Genomic DNA, 20,315 nt, shown 5'->3' with positions numbered 1-20,315 from the left:
TAAAAACCCTACTTAAGACCGATAAAGTCAGTGTGATCTCATTCATTGAGGAAGCTATATATCGCTTGGTTTCACAGTGTTTCGCAGACTTTCAAAGCCAGGAAGCTTAATTATTTTTAGACCTAGATTCCAGATCTAGATCTAGATTTAAATTACGTTGAAATAATTTTAGTTGCAAAAGACTGGACAAGCAAACGAAATGAAGTGGACTACGACGATATTATTCGTATTTGCTGGTGTTGCTTTCGGGATTGTCAGTGCAGAAGTTATTCCAATCCATGACTGCGGTAAATTGAAAAAAAAAATCTTTTCACTTAAGTGGTCTATTAATAGATCTAGATTCTAATTCTAGACTAGATCAGGCGATCTAGATCTATTCTAAATACATAGATTCTAGATCTAGATCTAGATCTAGAATCTATTCTAAATCTATATTAATAATATTATAAATATAATAATATAATTTTTTTTTTTAGCTAGATCTAGATCTAGATCTAGAAAATCTATTATTTTATTTCTTTTGTCGAGACCAAATAACGACCGGCTTTTTTTTTTTAACAAAACCTAGATCTAGATCTAAATCTAGATCTAGACTAGGTTAGGGTTAGGGCCTAGGCTAGATTCTGTTTTCTTTTAAATGGCTATTTTTATTCAAATAGAAGCCACCAGTAGTTAAGTAGTAGAGTTAGCAGTCGAGAAACAAAACAGCGGACAAAAATTATAGAGAACGAGCCGACCCTCGGCGTATCATATGCCGCTATTTACTATTTAGTTGTTTATTTTCTACTTTTCAGTAATTCATAATTTGTGAATTCGACAGTACCAGTGCTGCCACTGAAAATATTTGCTTTAAAACACTATCAGTAGGTAGTTAAGGACGATATTACCCCCATCCTCCTTTCCCCCTACCCCCCCCCCCGTGAAAGCAGCCTCCTCTTAGAGTCTTAGACTAATAGTATTTAGGGGGCCTACCTCCCCTAAGTTTAAAAACGTTTCAAACTAAATTATCTGCCCCTTATAGCCGTCACTAAACCCGGCTCTATGATTGTAAACATCGACCAGATACCTTTTCCGAAAATACTGGACATCTTTCCATCCTTCCCTTCTCAGGTATGCCGCAAAGCAGAAGAAGGGGGGGGGGGGGTGTAACAGAGTATTATTCATATACTTGTCCAGTATTTATATTTATTTTATCCTGGACAGTCTGCTCAAATACTGGACTGTCCAGTTCAAAACTGGACACCTGGCAACCCTAAACATCGTGAACCACAGCTCACCAGACCATGTGGGGGTGGGGTTGGTAGAGATATGCCTAGAGACTCTCTAGTAGAGAGGAAGAGAGATTCTAGATCTAGTAATAATTTAAAAATAAAATTTAAAAAAGCCTTCATTCAGATCTTCTATCTTCCTAATCCCGTTTGTGCTCAAGACACAGATGAAGTAGAGTTCATCTGATTCATTGACCTTAGTATAAGAAGGGATAGTGTGGTCAGCACTATGCCCAGCCGCCTTTGTTTCCTAAATGCAAGTTAAGTTAGGTACCCATCAGAGCTGGGTAGACTCAGGGACGTTCCACTGATTTGAACCCCAGATTTGAACTCGAGACTCTCTGTTTAGCAGTTTAGCTTTCTAGCTGTAGACCACGCCGTCCCATTCATTCAGATCTACTAACTAAAATAATTATTCCTTTCTCTACACTACATCATTGCAAAATTTAAATTTAAATTTGGAAGATGGCACCATTAGTTTTGTGTTCTTCCTTAGTTTAAACATGTGTCATGTGACGTCATTGTTTATTGCATTATTGTCATAAACGCTTTAGCTGGAAATCTGTTTCTACATTTGAATATGCCTTTATTTTTATTTTCCTCCTTGAAATAAAATTTAGTTTATACATTTACACCATCCACCATATTATTTTCAACAAAAGTCTGTATCTTTAAGTTCTCCATATATCGCTGAACATTTTGCCAAAAAATATTGCAGAGAGAGAGAGAGAGAGAGATGTATACACATGGGCTTTTATATATTAGGAAAAACACATACACACACATATATAAATACAACATAATAGCTAATCTTTTGCTAGTATCACTATCCACACTGGTTAACAATGCAGTAAATAACCTTAGCTGGCTTAAAACTTAACCTACAAGAACCACTACCAACAGAAACCATGGGACAGCGTGGCCTAAATGGTAGAGCGCTAGGCTGGCAACCCGAAAGACTCGAGTTCAAATCCAGGTCCAAGTCAAAAGAATGTCCCTGAGTCCACCCAGCTCTGATGGGTACTGAACTCATGTTAAGGAAAGTAAATGTGGCTGGACAAAAGTGCTGACCACACCTTGCCTTCATATGCCGAGGTCAAGAAACATACAAACTCTACTTCATCTTCCAATGGATCACTAGGTCTAAAGAGGATTCTTTACTTATATTAGAAAAATTAGTTTATATTTTTTTGAATTTGTATCATATTGGCCTACGCTCATTATTTTTTATTTAACAATTATATAGCTAATATTGGATTAATAAACTCCTAAGGATATATAAAGTATTTTAAGGGATTGTTAGTTCTCATCACTGACTTAGACTTTTGAACCAGAAACAAGAAAGAATAACTTTTTGACTGCTTAACAAAGCCTACAATTTCACTGTAACTTTTTACATTCCTGTGCCCTATTTCAATTCTCTGAATTGGGATGTATTATATACATGATTAGTGGTTTTCTATTTACTGTCATTTCCACTACTTTTCATACAGGATCCAAAGCAGGTACAATAACTCAAATTGATGTAACACCCTGCTCAACAATTCCTTGCCCCTTCAAGAGAAACACCAATGTCAGTGTGACCATCACTTTTACTGCCAGTAAGTTTGTCAAATACTAGACAGTGTTAGGTTATTCAAGGCTTTACTCTGATAAAAGCCTTTTAATAAATATTTTTTTAAAAGTTTTAAATGCTATTTATTCTATTTAAGACCAAAGGAGTTATCAAAATTTAGTAAGTACTGGAGAGATACATTAAAACTTGCTGAAAATTGCAGTCTTTATATAGCTACAACGTGGCTGGATAGTTAACTTAAAAACTACCACAATTTGCTGTTTGAGGACGGAGTGGTCTAGCGGTAGAGAGCTGGACTGCTAACCTGTAAGACTAGAGTTCAAATCCCGGTTGAAGTCAGTAGAATGTTCCTGAGTCCACCCAACTCTGATGGGTACCTAACTCACGTTAGGGAAAGTAAAGGCGGCTGGGCGTAGTGCTGACCTCGCTATCTTTTTATATATCTCGTCACAGAAACATATGAAATCTACTTCACTTGCCCCATAGACCCAGGTTTGAAAAGGGAACTTAACTTTTTGCTTTTACAACTTGCTGTTTGCATTAGTGCCCCACCTTTTAAAAGTGAGAAATTTAGTCTAGTATGAAATTAAAATATAGTGAAGACATCCATTTTATATTGATGTACATCCTAACAATAAAATAAAGAGCTCTGTAAATGAGATCAAGTTACATTAAAGGAAACTTCTTTTTTATCTCAGCACATCATTTCTTTGTTCACAGACCAGGAAATAACTGAGGCAGTGACTTCTGTCCATGGCATAATCGCTGGAGTGCCCGTTCCATTCCCATTGCCTGACCCTAATGCTTGTCACTTCATGACCTGCCCTATTGCCTCTGGGGCTACTGGTCTCTACAAGAATGCCATTTTTGTGCAGCAGGTTTATCCCAAGGTATATCCTCAAAAAACAAAAACTCAAAAGTACAATGCTAACTTTTTCTGTTTCCATTTTATTTTAGTTTTATTTAATTTTAATGCAACAGTTTTATTCATTAAAGACTCATTAACATATTGGAGGTAATAAGATAATATTCCTAAGAAGTATGCCTTATGGAACTACAGGCACAGAAATGTTAATATCCATGCCATTTATGTCAATGCTGACATTTTGTTTGTTTGGCCTGTGGGATGGTAGATAGACCACAGTAGAAAGAGTTGAAAGTTACTAAATAACAATGTTAATTTCCTTCAATATGAATGCCCACTATACACAATTATTGCATCAGAAATTAAAAACCTTTATTTAATTTTGTACACTATACCTTTTGAGTAAAAAAAATGCAATGTGACTGATATTAGTTTATGTTACTTGGCATGGTAGTTTGATCAGGCATAGGATGTCTAATATATCTATCCTGAATATGTTGAGTTTGGTTCCCAGTCCCATGAGACCATCTAGATCCTACAAGTAACTCATGGCAGAGAGAAACAACCATACTATCCCTTTATGTATAAAAAGATGATCTCTGCCCTATTCATTTAGAGTTCTTAGGGTCAACATGAATTGTTTTTAAATGACTCCAAATAGGCTATCAGTATTAGTTTTGCATTCCAATTTTTTAAATTTCCATTATCAATGCTAATTGACAAAATCTTGGTAATATAGTGTATAAACTACTGGTCTTTTTTTAAATTTTGTCTCCAGATCACACTACTTGTGAAGTATGAACTAGTTGCCTCTGACTCAACTGATGCAGTCTGTTTCACAGTGCCTGCCACAATTGTAGATTAAAACACTTATAACCATTCCAATAAAATAAACTGTGTGGTTGATCAGAATATATTTTGCATTGTAATTTTTAATGCCTTTGCAGAATGCTTAAAAAAATAGTACAGCTTACTTTTAATTATTGTTAGTTATGGGAAATAGATTTGTTTCAGAACATTTGAATGTTGTCAATAAATTTTACACATTTGTATTTATCATGTGCCGATCACATTCCGACCATGTGACATTGATCCACGCTATACATCATTTTTGTTTACAAAGAAAAGCTGTTTGTGTATGCTTTAAGCTCCTTCCACCCCCAATTTTTATAACAGCCATAATTTCTAGCAAAACTATGCACTGATTTTAATACAAATGTAGGATAAATGCTGATACTAATTCTCTACATAGTTCATTGTCACTAAACCTGGAATTACAAAGGAACCCTAGATTCTATATTTATTTATTTATAAATTGCTATACAATTTGTGTACATTCAAGCATGTCCTTTGGGCAAATAGTATTAGGGAATTTGTCGTAGACCGATATCATGACCTAGTATTTTGATCATGAAGAGTTGTGTACAGTGAAATAAAAGCTATCTATAACACACAAACTCTTTAATGTTTTTTATTTGCAAATTATTTTACTGTCTCCTCAAAAAAAAAAAAAGTATACATTAAGAAAGCTATACACACTGTACAATAAATATTTCATGGCAACACATTTCACATAAAGTTAACACAGCGAAGGTGAGTGGTCTACTCTTGTTTAGCAAACTTTGCTAACTTGGCATTGGTTGTTTGAGAAAGAGGCTTGCTTTCTGTCTTGATCCTTTTCTGCTCTTCTTGTGTTCCCTTACCATCTGAGTCCCCTGACAGTTTTCTTTTCTTTGATGGTTCAACTTCATTCGATGCTTCTTTTGCCTTCATCACCCACAACTAGAAAAAAATGTTTAAAAAATCAGTTACTTTTAAAAATCAGTTACTATTAAAAGAAAATGTTAAGTTTCTAAGTGCAGAAATATCTTGATGTATATTAATGCTACATTTAAAAGTAACAAGCTACACAAACACTTAATATGCAGATGCTAAACAGTATGGTGAATTCTGCCTCATCCGCCATTTGATTTTTTAAAATCAAATGATCTAGCATAACATTTGACATATTTATAAAGTAAAAAAAAAATGTTTTTTTTTTTATAAATAAAAATCTATATATATAATTCTCTTCTGGGATCAGTTAGAAAACAAGCTGCAAGCGCGCCTTTGCAGTCCCCTCTCTTCCTCTCTATCACTATCACTACCACCCCCACCCCACCCCCACATGATCTGGTGAGCGGTGTTCACTCTGTTTACATTTTACAATCACAGAGACGGGTTTGGTGACGGCTATTAGGGGCAGATAATTTAGTTTGAAACGATTTTAAACTTAGAGGAGGTAACTAAGAGGAGGCTGCTTTCACGAGGGGGGCGGGGGGGGGGGGGGGGAAGGGGGGGTTTAGTGTTTTTAAGCAAATATTTTCAGTGGCAGCATTGGTACTGTCGAATTCACAAATTATAAATTACTGAAAAGTAGAAAAAAAAACAACTAAATAGCGGCGTATGATACGCAGCGGGTCGGCTCGTCTATTCTAAACCTCATTTTCTGGAGTAGATTTCACTTGTCACTATTTATTTAGGTATTCAGGCATTGCAAAATACCCACCAGCCTTTTATTTATACCACTTAATTAGGCTTAAGCTTTAATAGTTATCACCAACAACAAGATTATGTATTTCCTGGAGTATAAAAATCTAATATTTGCCATTCTTTAATATAACTGACTGTAGAGCACAGAATACTATTGTAATTTTTTTTAATCTCAGCATATTATTTTGCAATTAATAGAAGGGAGATAATCTGATTCTTACCTCCCTTTCTTCTTTAGATAAAGCTCTAAATTTTTCTGCACCAGCTTGACCTAAATCTTCCTCTGAGAGTTCTGGGTGTTCCTCCATTAGATCAGCTTTAGACTCTTCGTACCATAGACTAAAGGCACTGACTTTCCTAGTAGAAACAATCATTTTACATTTTTTTTTAAAATGAAAAAAAAAAAAAGATTTAAAAAAAAAAAAAAAAAACGAATTTTTTAAGGAAAAGTGGTGAGAGCAAATAGATGCTTGTAGCCAAAAATGCATAGTTAAACCAATTATATAATTACAATATTGATTTACTCTTTATAACAAGAGAAAAGCATACTTTTTGACAACCACATTTTCAGAAACTTCTTGGTTCAAGCTAGATTTGGTTTCTTTTTTGTCTTCTTTCTTAAAACTTGTTAATTTGGGCTGATTAACAGTTTGCTAAAAATAAATAAAATAAAAAGGCGAGTTAAAAAAGATTATACTATAAAAAAAGTTAAAATTTAAAAAGATTTCACACAAACTATGGAGCTAACCTTTTTAGTTGATTTCTTTATGTTAACTGGCAAGGGGGCAAATATTGGGGAGGCTTTGGGTGTTGTCTTTTCCATCTTGTCAAAAATCTGGGTACCCTTGGTTGGCTTTTTATCAGCTACAGTCAACATCTGGGGAAAGGAAAAAGCTAATTAGTTTTAACAACATAAATTGACTTTGATTTAAAAAATTATAATTTGGTATATGGAGCTGCATGCTTAGTGAATATTGTGATTTTGCTAGGTTTATCAATGGTAAAAATGGAGAATTATAAAATAATTTTTAACTTAGGAAATCAGTTTATTACCTTGAAAGGATTGGGTCTCCCCGATGATTTTATTTTAAATTTTGACTCTTTTTCTACTGATGTTTTCAAAATTGGGCCTGTATGGACAATATTAAATCAATTATCATTACATAAAATCTTGACTGAACTGCTGATTGGTTTTTAAAAAAATTGTATGTATAAGAAACAGTACTAATTTACTATTTTGTTATTAAATTTTGGTGCTATTTAACTGAGGTATTTGTAATATAACATTTAACACTGTTTCTAGCATACTTTCAATAACAAAGCTAAAAAAAACCACTAACCTGAACTAAAGTTTTTATTATCACTGTCAACTGTTTCTTCATTCTCTGTTCCCATTTCTGTGTCATCATCATTGTCTACTGCATTAGATTGTGAACTGGGGAGAAAATAAATGAGCACATGTGAGATCATAGACAGGTACCCGGCTGGAGTTGACTGTTGGGTAGAGTAAAAACAACTAGGAATTGTTCTGACCATACAGTCCATTCACTTAGGTCAAAGAAAAAGCAGAACTGTATTTCATTTGTCATAGAGATTAACATGAAACTAAAAATGTGTATTTTAGGTTTGTAATATTTTTAGATTTAAAACAAGTCATTTTTGTTTTGGTGAAATCAAAAATAAAGAGAAATCTAATTTGTAGGCAAATCATTATTATTCTTGAAATATTCATAACTAATTATAAGGAAAAAGTAAATTTCTAACTATTAGCCCAAGAAAATGCATAACTTACAATGTATTTGATGCAGATTCTGTTTGGTCTTCCTCTTCGCTCTCCTGCTCATCATCCTGCTTCTGTTCCAGGGCCTCCTGACGTTCCTGCATGAACTCACTGACACGCTCTGCTAACTGTATGCGCCTGAGTCGTGTTGCATACGTAGCTGCCAGATGAAGTAAGTTGTGATCCTCCATCATGCCACAAACTTCCAGAGCTCTAAAATCTCTTTCAGATTTAGCCGCAAACTGAAATATAAATATTCCTTTTGTAGCTGAGAGCTTTTTTTTTTTTAAAAAAAAAAAAGAAACATTTTTTTCCTGCCTGTCCTGGACAGTAAAAAAATTGTGAGAAATAAGTATTAGTTTAAATATAATTTAGATTTTCAGAAACTACAGAAAATGTAGGGTATTCACTTACGGCAAATAAACGTATGAGCGCTTCCCGAACTGGTTTATTTAATTCCTCCTCATCAATATCTGGGCCCGTCAGATTTTTTGCAAACATGTAGCTGCGCTGATAAGTTTCCTAAAATATTACGATAGCAGTGGTTTATAAAAGTCAAGTTTAAAAGGATTAAAAATTAGAAAATACTAAAAAATTAAAAAAAAAACAACAAACAATTCTTTAAAAAATAAAAACTAGAAAATATTAAATCTTGAACTTAATATTCTCAATATATTCACTGGCTACTTTAAAAAAAAAGGCTGTAAATGTTGTAAATATAGCAACTGCTCCTAGACTGACCACTTAAATATACTATATGAGAAAAAAGTAAATACTATGCTGTCAAATTAAGAAAGATGTAATTTTGAAACAATGTACTTTGAAATAAAAGTGAAATAAAATTGGCAGGGGTCGTCAACTAACTTCGTATTGAGTTTTCTCAGATTCTGGATCACACATTGGTAGTTGGAACGACAAAACAGCCAGAGCTGGTCTAGGCAACGTTGCAGGGAACCGTGAACCTTTGCAAGGAACACACCTAATTGAAAAAAAATGAAATTTCAAAATTTTATTTTATGACTACACTCGACTCAAGTAGGATAGAAGCATTGCATTTTTTTTAAAAATATGTTACTAGTAACTTATCTAAACCTTTAACTTTGTTCCTAGTTACCTGATCTAGATCTATGACAACATACCTTAATTGTTGAAACTTTTCACAAACACTCACAAGCCAATAATGGTCAGATTTCCCCTTCACCTACAGTAGTTAAAATTTTTTTTGTATTTTTACACATCGCCATTAGCTTTAAATATATTGGTGTAAATGTAGTTCATTACAAAATACAAAAAGAATAGTAGGTATCCTAATATAAGGGCGATTTTATCATAATAATGGATGTTTATAAAATACTTACATGCTGCTTAGTATTAGCAACTGGACACCAGGTGGAGCTAAAGTTACGATTTAACATTCTGACAACACCTGCCACATCCATATAAAAAACATTCCCTTCCTCTGAGAAACTGTAAGGAGGGAAGTATACACAAAACTTAAATTAGTTTAAGAAATGGCTAGCTAATAGTGCAAAACTAAATTTAAAAACATTTTTTTTGCTGAAATAAATGTTAGAAAATTTTTTAAATGTGTAAAAAAAAAGAACTCCTACCCTATCCATGAAAGTTTAGATGCTGGTGATAAAGGCAGCGTGTCGTTAATTATCATTCTTCTAGTGTTTCCCTGAACTTTTAGGACCATAACACCCATAAACTGGTCTCCCGGCAACCCCATCCCTTTGTGGTACACAACCAGTAGAGTGTTCTCATGTGACGCCAGGGCCACAACATTTCCGGGGAGGGAGAAAATCTGGCGCTGCAGGCCTCCTAGTGTAAACATCCTCAGCATGCGGCTCTCTGTTGCCACGGCAACCCAGCCATTGGTCACAGTAATAGCCTGAAACACAACATTAATTAATTGGTAACAGTAATTGCCTGAAACATAAAATAAATTAAATTGGTAACAGTAATTGCCTGAAAGACAAATTTAATTAATTTAGCACCTGTTATTGCTTCACAGGCACACTATTGACAAAGACATTTTTGTAACTAAAAATGCTAAGACTATTAATAAGACCTAATACCCCATAAAGACCTTTTAGCCTCAAAGACCTAATAACCGATAAAACCTAGTAGCATATGGATCTAGGTAAATCAGTTAATTAGCTCTTATGGTACTGTTACGAAAAAATGCTATGTAAATAATAAAATTAAAACCAATATAGAAGAAAGTGTATAAAGATTGAAAACATTTCCGCAACAGGAAAATATTTATTTAACATACCCTTATATCCTCGCCAAGGGGCATGGAGTACGACCATTCTTTGTGGCTATCCCATGAGCCAAAGTGCATACAGAAGAGTTTGCTGCAACAGGCAATTTACATGTAAACAATGACACTTTGGACCTAAACTTATATACTGCAATAATCCAACCTTTACTAAATTAAACACATGACTGTTTCAAATAAGATGTTAAGTCTTGAAAAACTGTCACATAAACATGCTTGTTGTAAGTCATCTTCTAAAAATAAAAACCCTTGGTAAAATCTTAATAAGTGTAAACACTTGTGGAAAATAAGCTTATTAAACAAAACACTTTAAAAATTTTTTTATTATGAATACCAAATCCTTGAAGAAAGTGACCTTTATAAAAAAAAAAATATGAAACTACACTTTTTATTTACAGCCTTGATAAAATTATCTTTTTACCTTTAATACAAATAATTTTTTTTAAATTTGAAAAAAAAAAAACAACCCCAGATTGAAAATAGTTTTAAAAACAAACCTTGGATTGTCATCTTCTTCCCTTGAAGCAAACAGCACAGCCTGCTTAGATAAAGCTGCCATCACATAATCTGATTTATTGTCTATGTGCAATGCATGGTGGGTTGTTGTGTCATGGAACTCAACATCAATAGAGTTCTCATCATCAGAAACATACTGTCTCACAATACCAACAGAGTTCCACATCTAGAGATTTCAAAAAACAAATCGCGCTGATTAATTTACATCATTAGGGTTAACAAAGTAACAATTACTGAATTTTTAAATACAAAATTTAATTGTTTTGAAAATATTTGTAAAGTAAATAAAATATTTCTCTCTAATAGTAAGCTAGCAGATTTTTCAGGAACAGGTAGAATAAAAGAAAAGATTTTGTAAAATGAAACATATGGTAAAGAAACGTGCCAAATGCCAAAGCAGAACCTAGAACTAAAATAAATTGTGAAAAAAAAAAGACCATTGTTTTATTTTTATCATTACCATAAATCTACTTGAGAGATGTTCTGGTGTTGAGCCAGGCTGAAATGGAGCTTGTGGAGGTGTAGGTTTAAAAATGTCTGCAGGAAGTGACATCATGGGGACTGAAGGTGGTGCAGCTTTAGAGTCACCATCTTTGCTTGCTGCCATGGAATCTGTTTTAAACACATGGGAAGAAAAATTATTTAAAATGTTATCTATGCCAAAATTACTTATTTAATATATAATTTATATTTATAATATAACTTATTATCTAATTTAATGTGATTGAATAATTTAAACAAAGAGACATAATTCTTTGAACATAAATGACTGCTTAATTAATTCAATAAAAATATTCTGAGATTATGAGATTAAAGTTAAATTTTTCTAACAATCCATAAGGCAGATGAAGTAGAGTTCATGTTTCTTGATCTCAAAATATGAAAGGATGATGTGGTCATCACTATGCCCAGCTGACTTTAGTTTCCCTAATGTGTCAGAGCTAGGTGGACTCATACAGACTCAGGTCTGGACTGAAATCCAAAATGTGACTTTTTGCTAGCAGTTGAGAGCTCTACCACCTGAACATTCCGTTCCATATCCTGACAGTGTTAAGGCACAAATTTCAAGAACTCACTGGTATCTTCATTGTCTAGGTTCAAGCTTCTTTTGATACTGCCGATGTCTATGCTGTTGTCATCATCTTCAAGAAACTTATTAACATCATCCATGTCTTTACTTGGATGCCCACTAGCTGAGATGAGCATATCATCATCCACATCATCAAATGCTCTAGAACCATTGCCAGTAACTTCAGTCTGAAAAATATTTCTGTGTATTAAGTTTATAATAACTCTTTTAAAGTCAGTTCATTCTTCCCTAAAATATGGATTACTGACTCCAAAAGTATAAAGTTTTAGAAAAAAACTGTTGCTTACCGAATAGCTAGATAAAAATGTAATAAAAATATGGTTATAAAATGTAAAGTACGTTTAAAAAGATTTTTTTTCTAAATACCTTATTTTCAACAGCTGCTATGTCCAGAAAACCCAGTTGTCCCTGATGAGTATTGGCAAGAGAAGGTTCAGTTAAATTGTAAAAATTACTAACTTGATTAATTAAATGACAGTTATAAATAATTACAGGGATGTAGGCTAATTAACCACTTACAATTTGGAAGTAGTTTTAATGTTGGGAACAGATATAGCTCTATATCTGGCAAAGACTTTTTCAGTATTTTTTTTCAAGGATATAATGTAAATATAAATTAAATATAAATTTTTTATATAAGTGCACCATTGCTTTTAAAAAAATTTTTAGTTGCAGAATCAATACACGCAACAGGGACATTTTTTAATAAAATGTAAAAACAAACAACATGCTTACAACATTGTCGCAGAATGCAAGCTCACTCCATTGAAGTGGATTCCATGCCACTGAAGTTATAGCTAAGTGCTTAGGGTGAGAATGTCTGAGAGTAAAAAATTAATAGTAAAATCAATATTTTATATTTCGTTCATGGAACTGAAACTCTGAAATGAACTGGATGAAAAAAAATTCAATTAAACTTAGTAACAGCAGGCATTATCAAATATTTAAACTCATAATGTTGCAAAAAAATGTATAGAAAAAACAGAGGACAAAGTACAGGATCAAAAGGATATTAAAAATTAAAAAAAACACATTGAATTGGGAATAAGCCTAATAAAAGTTCCACATGATGAAAGAATATGCAAGGGGTTCCTCAACTGCTCAGAATGGTACAATGTGGTCAGGTGGTAGTGAATATGACTGCTTACCCAAACATCTCTCATTCAAATCATTGACTCAAATCCTCAGGACATCCCTAAGTCCACACTGAAGGATGCCTAACTAAATTAGGGTAAGTAAATGTCACTGGGTATTGAACTAACCAGTTTCATAAAGCAGTGGTCACAAAAACAGGTGGGCATTTTCACTTGCCCCATTGCATTGTTTGCCAGGTGTAAATAAATTTACTTAATTTTTTTTTTACAGCTGTTCAAAACATTGTGCTAGATAAACAAAACATTGTGGTAGATAAAAAAAACCATTGTGGTAGATAAAAAAACATTGTGGTAGATAAACTTACTTGTCTACAAGTCTGTTGTTCTGCCAGTCAAAAACTGCAATCCCTCCATTGCTGCAGCCAACAGCAACATGCTTTCCATCTGGGCACATGCTCATCACATTTATAACCTGGGTGGGTGGGGGAAAAATAAAATTAATATATATTTAAATAAATAAAACAAAGCATTAGTTTGTGGGAGTATCCTTTAAAGTCTCATCCAACAAATTTGGTACTAGAAGAATAAACCTTCAGGCTAAACACAGATTTACTCATTTTTAAAATATTTTGTGACAAAAGCAATCTGAAAGTTAGACAATGTATTAATAAAAAAAATGGATGAAGTGGTATGACAGGCCAACTATTTTTAACTAATAGATTTACCTCTTTAATGTCTGAACTGCTCACTTTCCTTACAACTTCCCATGATGAACGAAGGTAAATATGGATTTCACTCTCTACTGGGACCAACAAGAACTATAAAGACAAAAAAGGGATATTAAATAAACATATCATTAGCAAATTATACCAGTCGCACTCTGTGCAAGCCAGTAAAATTTTTAAAAAAAATTCATTTTATTGTTAATGCATTGATGCCTCTTCTTAAATAATCAGATAATCAGATTAACAGCCAATCCAATCCAAGTTAACTAACCTCTCCATCATGTGACCAACACATCCTGCAAAGTGTTTTGGCTTGACTGTAAAAAAAAAGAAAATAATTGTTTAAATATTTATGACAAAAAATTGTAAAGAACAAAGCTACAATTCACATCTAACATATAGTTATAACTGAAAGAGTTAAGTCTAAAAATTAAAAAATGGCGGAAATTTTCCTGCCGCTGCCATGTTGATGGTGGCCATTTTTGCTTTTATTTTTACAATTTTAACGCCATCACCCACTCTTGCCCTTAAGCTTTGATTCACAAACCCACAAACTAATAAATTGATTAAAATAAAGTAACTATAATTTTTTTAATAAATAAAAGAATAAGTGTTTCTAGGTTTTAAGAAAGAAAACTATATTTTTAAACATGATCACATACCAAACTTCATTACATTTGGTCAACAAATTCAAAGTTTTCTCTGTAGCTCCATCAACTATGCTCCAAATTTTCACAGTACCATCACAACTTGATGAGGCCTGAAATTCATAAATAAAATAGCAGTTTTCAAAAAGTTTTTAAAAGATTTAGACAGAAAAATGAAAATTGAACTTTCAAATGGGGGATGCCTAAGTATTTGTTTCACTTTCAATGTTGTTTTTAAATTACAATAATCTGTGTACACTAGGTATAAACATACAACAAATTCTCTGGTGGGATCCAGACAAACACTCAACACGGGGGCCTGGTGACCTGAGTATAACACAGTGCATTCATTCTCTTCCATTGAGATGACTTTGATTTTAAAATCACTGTAGGATTAAAAAAATAGGGAAAGATATTACAAAGTTCATTAAATGAAAAAAAAAGGAAAAGATATAAAAAAGGATATTAGTTAACATATTTAGCAATATGTTAATTAGTAGTTTTTTTTCATGTAGGCTAGTTTTTAAAAACCTGTTTTAAAGATTTCACTTTTTAAATCTATGAAAAATATGTAACAGAGCAAAGTTTATTATCAGTTTATTTCATTAAAGTACAAGATAATATGGAAAAATAATGTTTTTCGTAATTCTTAAAAAAAAATATGAGTTAACTATTTCATTATTTTTAAATAACGTCAATTCTTTATTTATTAAAGTATGACGAAACCTACTCAGCGCCCGCCACCAGTATAGACCCATCTTCACAAATACAGAAATGACGACAGGGTGCAGTAAACCTTGTAACCATGCCATCCCCAACACCATCTGGAAAGGTGTGAATCTGAATGGTGTTTTCATTGGTGGCAGCGAAAAATCGTCCACCCTGCAGATAAAATAGAACAAAAGCAAAAATAATTATTAAGAAGAACATCAATATGCTACATCTTTAGTTACTATATTACATAGAATTTGTATAGGAGCAGTTGACATAAATTTACAACTGGGGAAAGCTAGTTATATAGTCATCGTAAATAGCATTTGTATGACATAATAATTATATAATAAATCTCTGGCATTGAAAAAGAGAATTAACATAAAATATGTTAGATGCTCTTTTGTTAAACCTCCTCAACTGAATTTCAGCTATCAAATTTTTAAAGATTGACAGGTCATTAAACAGGTCATCATGATGACTGAGCCATCATTGTATTAGGTCACTTGACTTAGGTCTTGTTTACAATTTATTCCTTGAGCAGCATAGGGTCTCAACAATTTTCTTACTCTTTTTTCCAGACTATGTAGTCTTTGGTTCTTCAAGAAGACTGCACTTCCAAGTTTGTCTCAGGTGCCCACTTTTTTTTGCCTCCCCTGCAAGATTCACTCCAGCATATTTCTTAACTGTATGTGTCTTTCACAGTGTGCCCAACCCAGCACCACTTCCTAATTCTCATCTGCACTGACCTAGGCTCCTGCCTTGTCATTCTCCACATGTGTAGCAGTATCACAACACACAATGTCATTTTTACATGATATTTATATTAACTTCCAGTAGCTTCACATTTCTTTGGCTTGGAATTTATTTTCTATGATTGACATCCCATGACCAAGAAACAGGCATTAATTTTTATTTATTTTTCACAAGTGTCTTATAGGCTTTTGCTTTTGAGGCAACAATGGAGACACTGGCAATAAAAGCATCAGTATTTAAAAAAGGTTTATAGCTTGGTTTGACACTGCTGTAGTTGTGTTTCAAATTGACTAGTAGGTGCTGATTCAGGGATGTTCTATGGACTTAGTATCTAAGTGCTCTTAAGAAATTGAAGGTCGAATCATTGTTGAATTCTAGTTCAATCTGAAGTTGGGTGAATTAGTCATATATTTATTTATAGTACATTATGGGGCATAACTGATGGGCTAGTGATAAAAGTTTGTTGTTTACAAGAATGACTAGATCTATATCCATACCTGAAAAGCTATGGCAAAAATGCTGTTGCCTATGTTCACTGTAGTTGTATCTGTGTCATCTCTTCCTTCCCAAATACAAATTTTCCCATCAGCCCCACTGGTAAGTATAAAACTGAAAAAAAATATGTTATGAATTAATTCTATTTTCTTCAGTTTGATATACATATTAAATAACTACATCATAATATCATTATCAAATAATACATGAAAATGATATGCTTAAGAAAAAGAAGAATCACTGATTCGTTATACTTTTTAAGGTAGACAGTAGACCTTATGGTGCCAACACAAACACAGGCTTAAGCCTGTGTTGGCACCATAAGGTCATTGATGTCCAATAATACTTAAACTCTTCCAAAAATAGATGTGTTAGTAGTAGAGGTATCAGTAGTATAAACCGAGTGTGTGGTAAAATTTTTACCTAAAAACTCCCATTACTTTATGACACTGGGGACTGGTGACATTATCATAAGGTTTAATTTTGCATATTAAAATTAATAACTTTTTAATTTGTGGTAGGCTAGGCCTAATTATTAATTAATCTAGTAAAGTAGATTGGTTTCTTTTGTTTTAATAGTTGTGCAATATGGTTGTTGGCCCTCTTTTAACAAATAAGGCTAATAAAAAAAATTTCAAGTACAATGTGATCTTGATTTTCATCTAGCATTATATTATTATAGTATAGAGTTAGTAATAGAATATAACTACTTGTACTAGAACTAGATTCTATTAGTAGGCCTTGAGCCACTTAATAAAGTCACAAGTGTTAGGCCAAGGTGTAGGCTATAGTATGAGTGTATAGTTAATAATAGTTACAGTATAGTAGTGTGAATGTACTAGATCTAGTAATTAAAATATAATAGTAATTAATCATTTATCTGTGTATCATCAAAGGTATGGATCGTAGGCTAGGACCAGAAGAGATTACAGTTAGGAGGTTACCATTGACATTACCAAGTCACACGTGTGTGCCCATTTTTTAGTTAACTACCATCAACCTCACACGCCTTTCGGTAATTTATCATTTTAGATATGTAAAATCGTCCGAGGCTAGTAATGTGCAAGAAAGGTAGCCCATTAATATGGCTTTAATACAAATATATTATTATATTGTTGTGTCAAATATAATAGATAATTGAATAATAAACCAAAAGCAATGTCTACATATATCAATAAAGGCCAGAAACTAACGTTGAACAGATTTGCTATGTAAACACTAGCGGCCATCCGTAAATTAGAGTGGTTTCCCCTGAATCTCTAGCCTAAAATGTTACCAAAAAACTTAATTAAACAAGATGGCTGCTAAAGTAAATGAGCTTAGTTGTATCTTATGAAAACATTGCTAATCTTTATTTATTACTAAAAAGTTTTAATACAATTGTTTAAAAACAGGTATATGAATCATAATGAATGAAAGTTTTAAACATTTTTGTAAGTTTTAAACATAAAAAGTCCCCCTTTTTCACATTACTAGCCTCCGCCGATTTTACGTACATTACAGGATAAGGTAGGGGACGGAGTGGTCTAGGGGTAGAGAGTTGGACAGCTAACTCGTAAGTCTCGAGTTTGAATCCAGGTTCAAGTCAGTTTAGTCAGTAGACCGTCCCTGAGTCCACCCAACACTGATGGGTACCTAACTCACGTTAGGGAAAGTAAAGGTTGTTTGGCATAGTGCTGACCACAGTATCTCTTCATATGCCTAGGTCACAGAAACAAGTGAACTCTACTTCACGTGCCCTAGAGACGGTCAGGTTTGAAAAGGGAGCTTTACTTTTTACTTTATGATAGTGTACCCCCCCCTTCTTTAAGAAGATTCTATTTGGCCAGGCTATAGCCTAGATTCTAGAGTATTATTTACTTATTTAGGCCTATAGGCTAATTTTCAATAGGCCTACCAATTTGGGGGAACTTTTATACCAGTGTCCATATAATAGAATCCTTTAAAAAAGGGGTGTTAGGTTACTGGTAGTTAACTAATAAATGTAAACAGCAAAAACTAAAAACACACATTATTATTATGATAGCGTGATAATGAATGTCAATTCAATGCTAACCCTGTCCCTAACTTAACCCCAATCCTCCTAGTCCAACCAATCGGTAAAACTCCATTTCAGCGTATTTTATTCTCCGTTGCTTGTTTACCTCCAGTTGAGCGTATTTTATTATAACAACCGAAACACACCAAAACATTAGGAAAACACGATTTATTTTTTGTATTGTATTTCTGTTTTCACAAATGAATAAAATGAATGTTTAAAAAACACGACTTATTTATTCGTATTGTATTTTTGTTTTAACAAATGACTAAAAAACAACAAAGAGACTGACTGAAGTGCTTTGTTTGTTGGTTACAAAAATAGAGATGCACACTTTGTACAATTAAGTGTTCCAATTTCAACTAAACTGAATCAAAGTATTAAAAGGCACAATGATGCTGCCGAAAGTGGGCCGAGGGGGGGGGGGGTGGAATTTGGTGAGGGATGGCTTGGAGTGTTAGAGAAAGTGTGACAACTCATGTTGTCATTTTAAAAAAATAATGTTAGAGGTCGTCCATAAATGACGTCACACTTGTAGGGGGAGGGGGGGGGGGTAATTTTGTGACTGTGTGTGATGAGGGGGGGGTTCAGATGGTGCTACGTCATTTTGGGGGGGGGGGGTCTTGCTTTTTGTGACGACACGCTTTTTTACGATTTTTACCTCCCCCCTCCCCTCCGTTACACGTCGTCACAAAAAGTCAGACCCCCCCTAAAATGACGTCACACCTCAGCCTACAACCCCCCCCCCCTCAAAATTTCTGTTGAATTTTTCTTAAAACATCGATAATTTTTCCAAAATCTTGTCAGAACTCTGTCAACATAGAGTATTTTGATCAATTAATATTACAATTTATTAAAACCGTTTTCTAAAACGCGAAATAACGGCTAAAGCTTGTTTTTCTAACATTGCTTTTTAATAATGCAAAAAAGGGACGTCACACCATCTGAAACCCCACCCCCTCCCCCTCATCACACATCGTCACAAAATTGCTGACCCCCCTCTCCCTTACGAGTGTGACGTCATTTATGGACGACCCCACATCAATTTTTTTTAAAAGTCAGAAATTTACTCATACAAAAAAGGGAAGGATGGTAGATTTACTATGAATTTAAATAACATACAACTCTATAGTAAATTTTTTTTTTCAGTTTTAGCAAAACTGTCAAATTAAAAAACACTGAGTTTGTACATTTATTGCATAAATACAAAAATATAAAACAGAATGATTAACAGTGTATCAGTTTCACCATGAGACAAATGCTTTTTTTTAAAAAAATACAATACAAATAAACAAGTCGTGTTTTTTTAAATATTCATTTTTATTCATTTGCTAAAACAAAAATACAATACAAAAAATAAATCGTGTTTTCCTAATGTTTTGGTATGTTTCTGTTGTTATAATAAAATACGCTCAACTGGAGGTAAACAAGCAACAGAGAATAACGCTGAAATGGAGTTTTACCCAACCAATCGCCTAACCCGCACCCTAATTCTTGGCTAATTTCTTACAATAAAATTAGTCGAGATTACAATAGGATAGGACTATACTACTAAGCCAACACACATATTTATTATTTATGGAAGGGTCTATTATCGGACATCTGTATTATTTAGTATTTATTTATTAAAATCATCCGATTATCATTGAACAATGATTGAACACCAACCACTCAGTTGACTCAGTCAATAAAATATTAAAAATCCACCCAATTTCTAGATCTACATACTTTCCGGAAGAATCATAACACACATCAGTATGTCCATCAGTGTGGGCAATTTTTAGGGGTTTCATTTCTCAAGAATAGATGTTATTGAATCTAAAATTATTCTAAAATGTTTAGCAGTAGACCTGGATCTATTCAGTGTTGGCGCGACTTTATAGTAAACTTCCGGTTTCGAAATTGACATTCGACTAAAAACAAAGATATATTAAG

General features: G+C 33.4%; 2 protein-coding genes across 2 annotated transcripts; one reads left to right on the top strand and one right to left on the bottom strand.

Annotated features, from left to right (window-relative positions):
* Nucleotides 1–4,617, top strand: LOC131941038 (NPC intracellular cholesterol transporter 2). The gene is made up of 4 exons (XM_059300020.1): nucleotides 1–287; nucleotides 2,762–2,869; nucleotides 3,565–3,734; nucleotides 4,488–4,617. The coding sequence occupies exons 1-4, from the start codon at nucleotides 200–202 to the stop codon at nucleotides 4,572–4,574; spliced, it is 453 nt and encodes a 150-aa protein (XP_059156003.1). The 5' UTR covers nucleotides 1–199; the 3' UTR covers nucleotides 4,575–4,617.
* Nucleotides 4,618–5,175: 558 nt separating this feature from the next.
* Nucleotides 5,176–20,278, bottom strand: LOC131941037 (WD repeat and HMG-box DNA-binding protein 1-like). Its single transcript, XM_059300019.1, has 26 exons — nucleotides 20,109–20,278; nucleotides 16,345–16,456; nucleotides 15,111–15,262; nucleotides 14,655–14,766; nucleotides 14,396–14,493; nucleotides 14,005–14,050; nucleotides 13,734–13,826; nucleotides 13,374–13,480; nucleotides 12,650–12,734; nucleotides 12,281–12,322; nucleotides 11,901–12,081; nucleotides 11,285–11,436; nucleotides 10,806–10,990; nucleotides 10,303–10,384; nucleotides 9,632–9,915; nucleotides 9,380–9,488; nucleotides 9,161–9,222; nucleotides 8,886–9,000; nucleotides 8,436–8,543; nucleotides 8,034–8,263; nucleotides 7,582–7,676; nucleotides 7,295–7,371; nucleotides 6,990–7,118; nucleotides 6,791–6,894; nucleotides 6,463–6,598; nucleotides 5,176–5,491 (listed from the first exon to the last, which is right to left on the bottom strand). The coding sequence occupies exons 1-26, from the start codon at nucleotides 20,171–20,173 to the stop codon at nucleotides 5,312–5,314; spliced, it is 3,141 nt and encodes a 1,046-aa protein (XP_059156002.1). The 5' UTR covers nucleotides 20,174–20,278; the 3' UTR covers nucleotides 5,176–5,311.
* Nucleotides 20,279–20,315: the final 37 nt, after the last annotated feature.

The sequence above is a fragment of the Physella acuta genome, unplaced genomic scaffold, assembly GCF_028476545.2.
Source record: "Physella acuta isolate Inbredline_101_S28 unplaced genomic scaffold, ASM2847654v3 ptg000342l, whole genome shotgun sequence".
Classification (NCBI taxonomy): domain Eukaryota; kingdom Metazoa; phylum Mollusca; class Gastropoda; family Physidae; genus Physella; species Physella acuta.
Note: the sequence above shows the minus strand (reverse complement) of the source record. Positions and strands in the feature narration are given on the sequence as shown.

Excerpts from the sequence above, each read along its gene's own strand:
- LOC131941038 (XM_059300020.1), top strand. The coding sequence starts at position 200 with ATGAAGTGGACTACGACGATATTATTCGTATTTGCTGGTGTTGCTTTC. Across the intron at positions 2,870-3,564 it reads GACCATCACTTTTACTGCCA|ACCAGGAAATAACTGAGGCA; the intron begins GTAAGTTTGTCA and ends CTTTGTTCACAG. Across the intron at positions 3,735-4,487 it reads TGCAGCAGGTTTATCCCAAG|ATCACACTACTTGTGAAGTA; the intron begins GTATATCCTCAA and ends TTTTGTCTCCAG.
- LOC131941037 (XM_059300019.1), bottom strand. The coding sequence starts at position 20,173 with ATGAAACCCCTAAAAATTGCCCACACTGATGGACATACTGATGTGTGT. Across the intron at positions 10,385-10,805 it reads GAAGAAGATGACAATCCAAG|CAAACTCTTCTGTATGCACT; the intron begins GTTTGTTTTTAA and ends TGCCTGTTGCAG. Across the intron at positions 9,489-9,631 it reads TCTAAACTTTCATGGATAGG|TTTCTCAGAGGAAGGGAATG; the intron begins GTAGGAGTTCTT and ends CCCTCCTTACAG.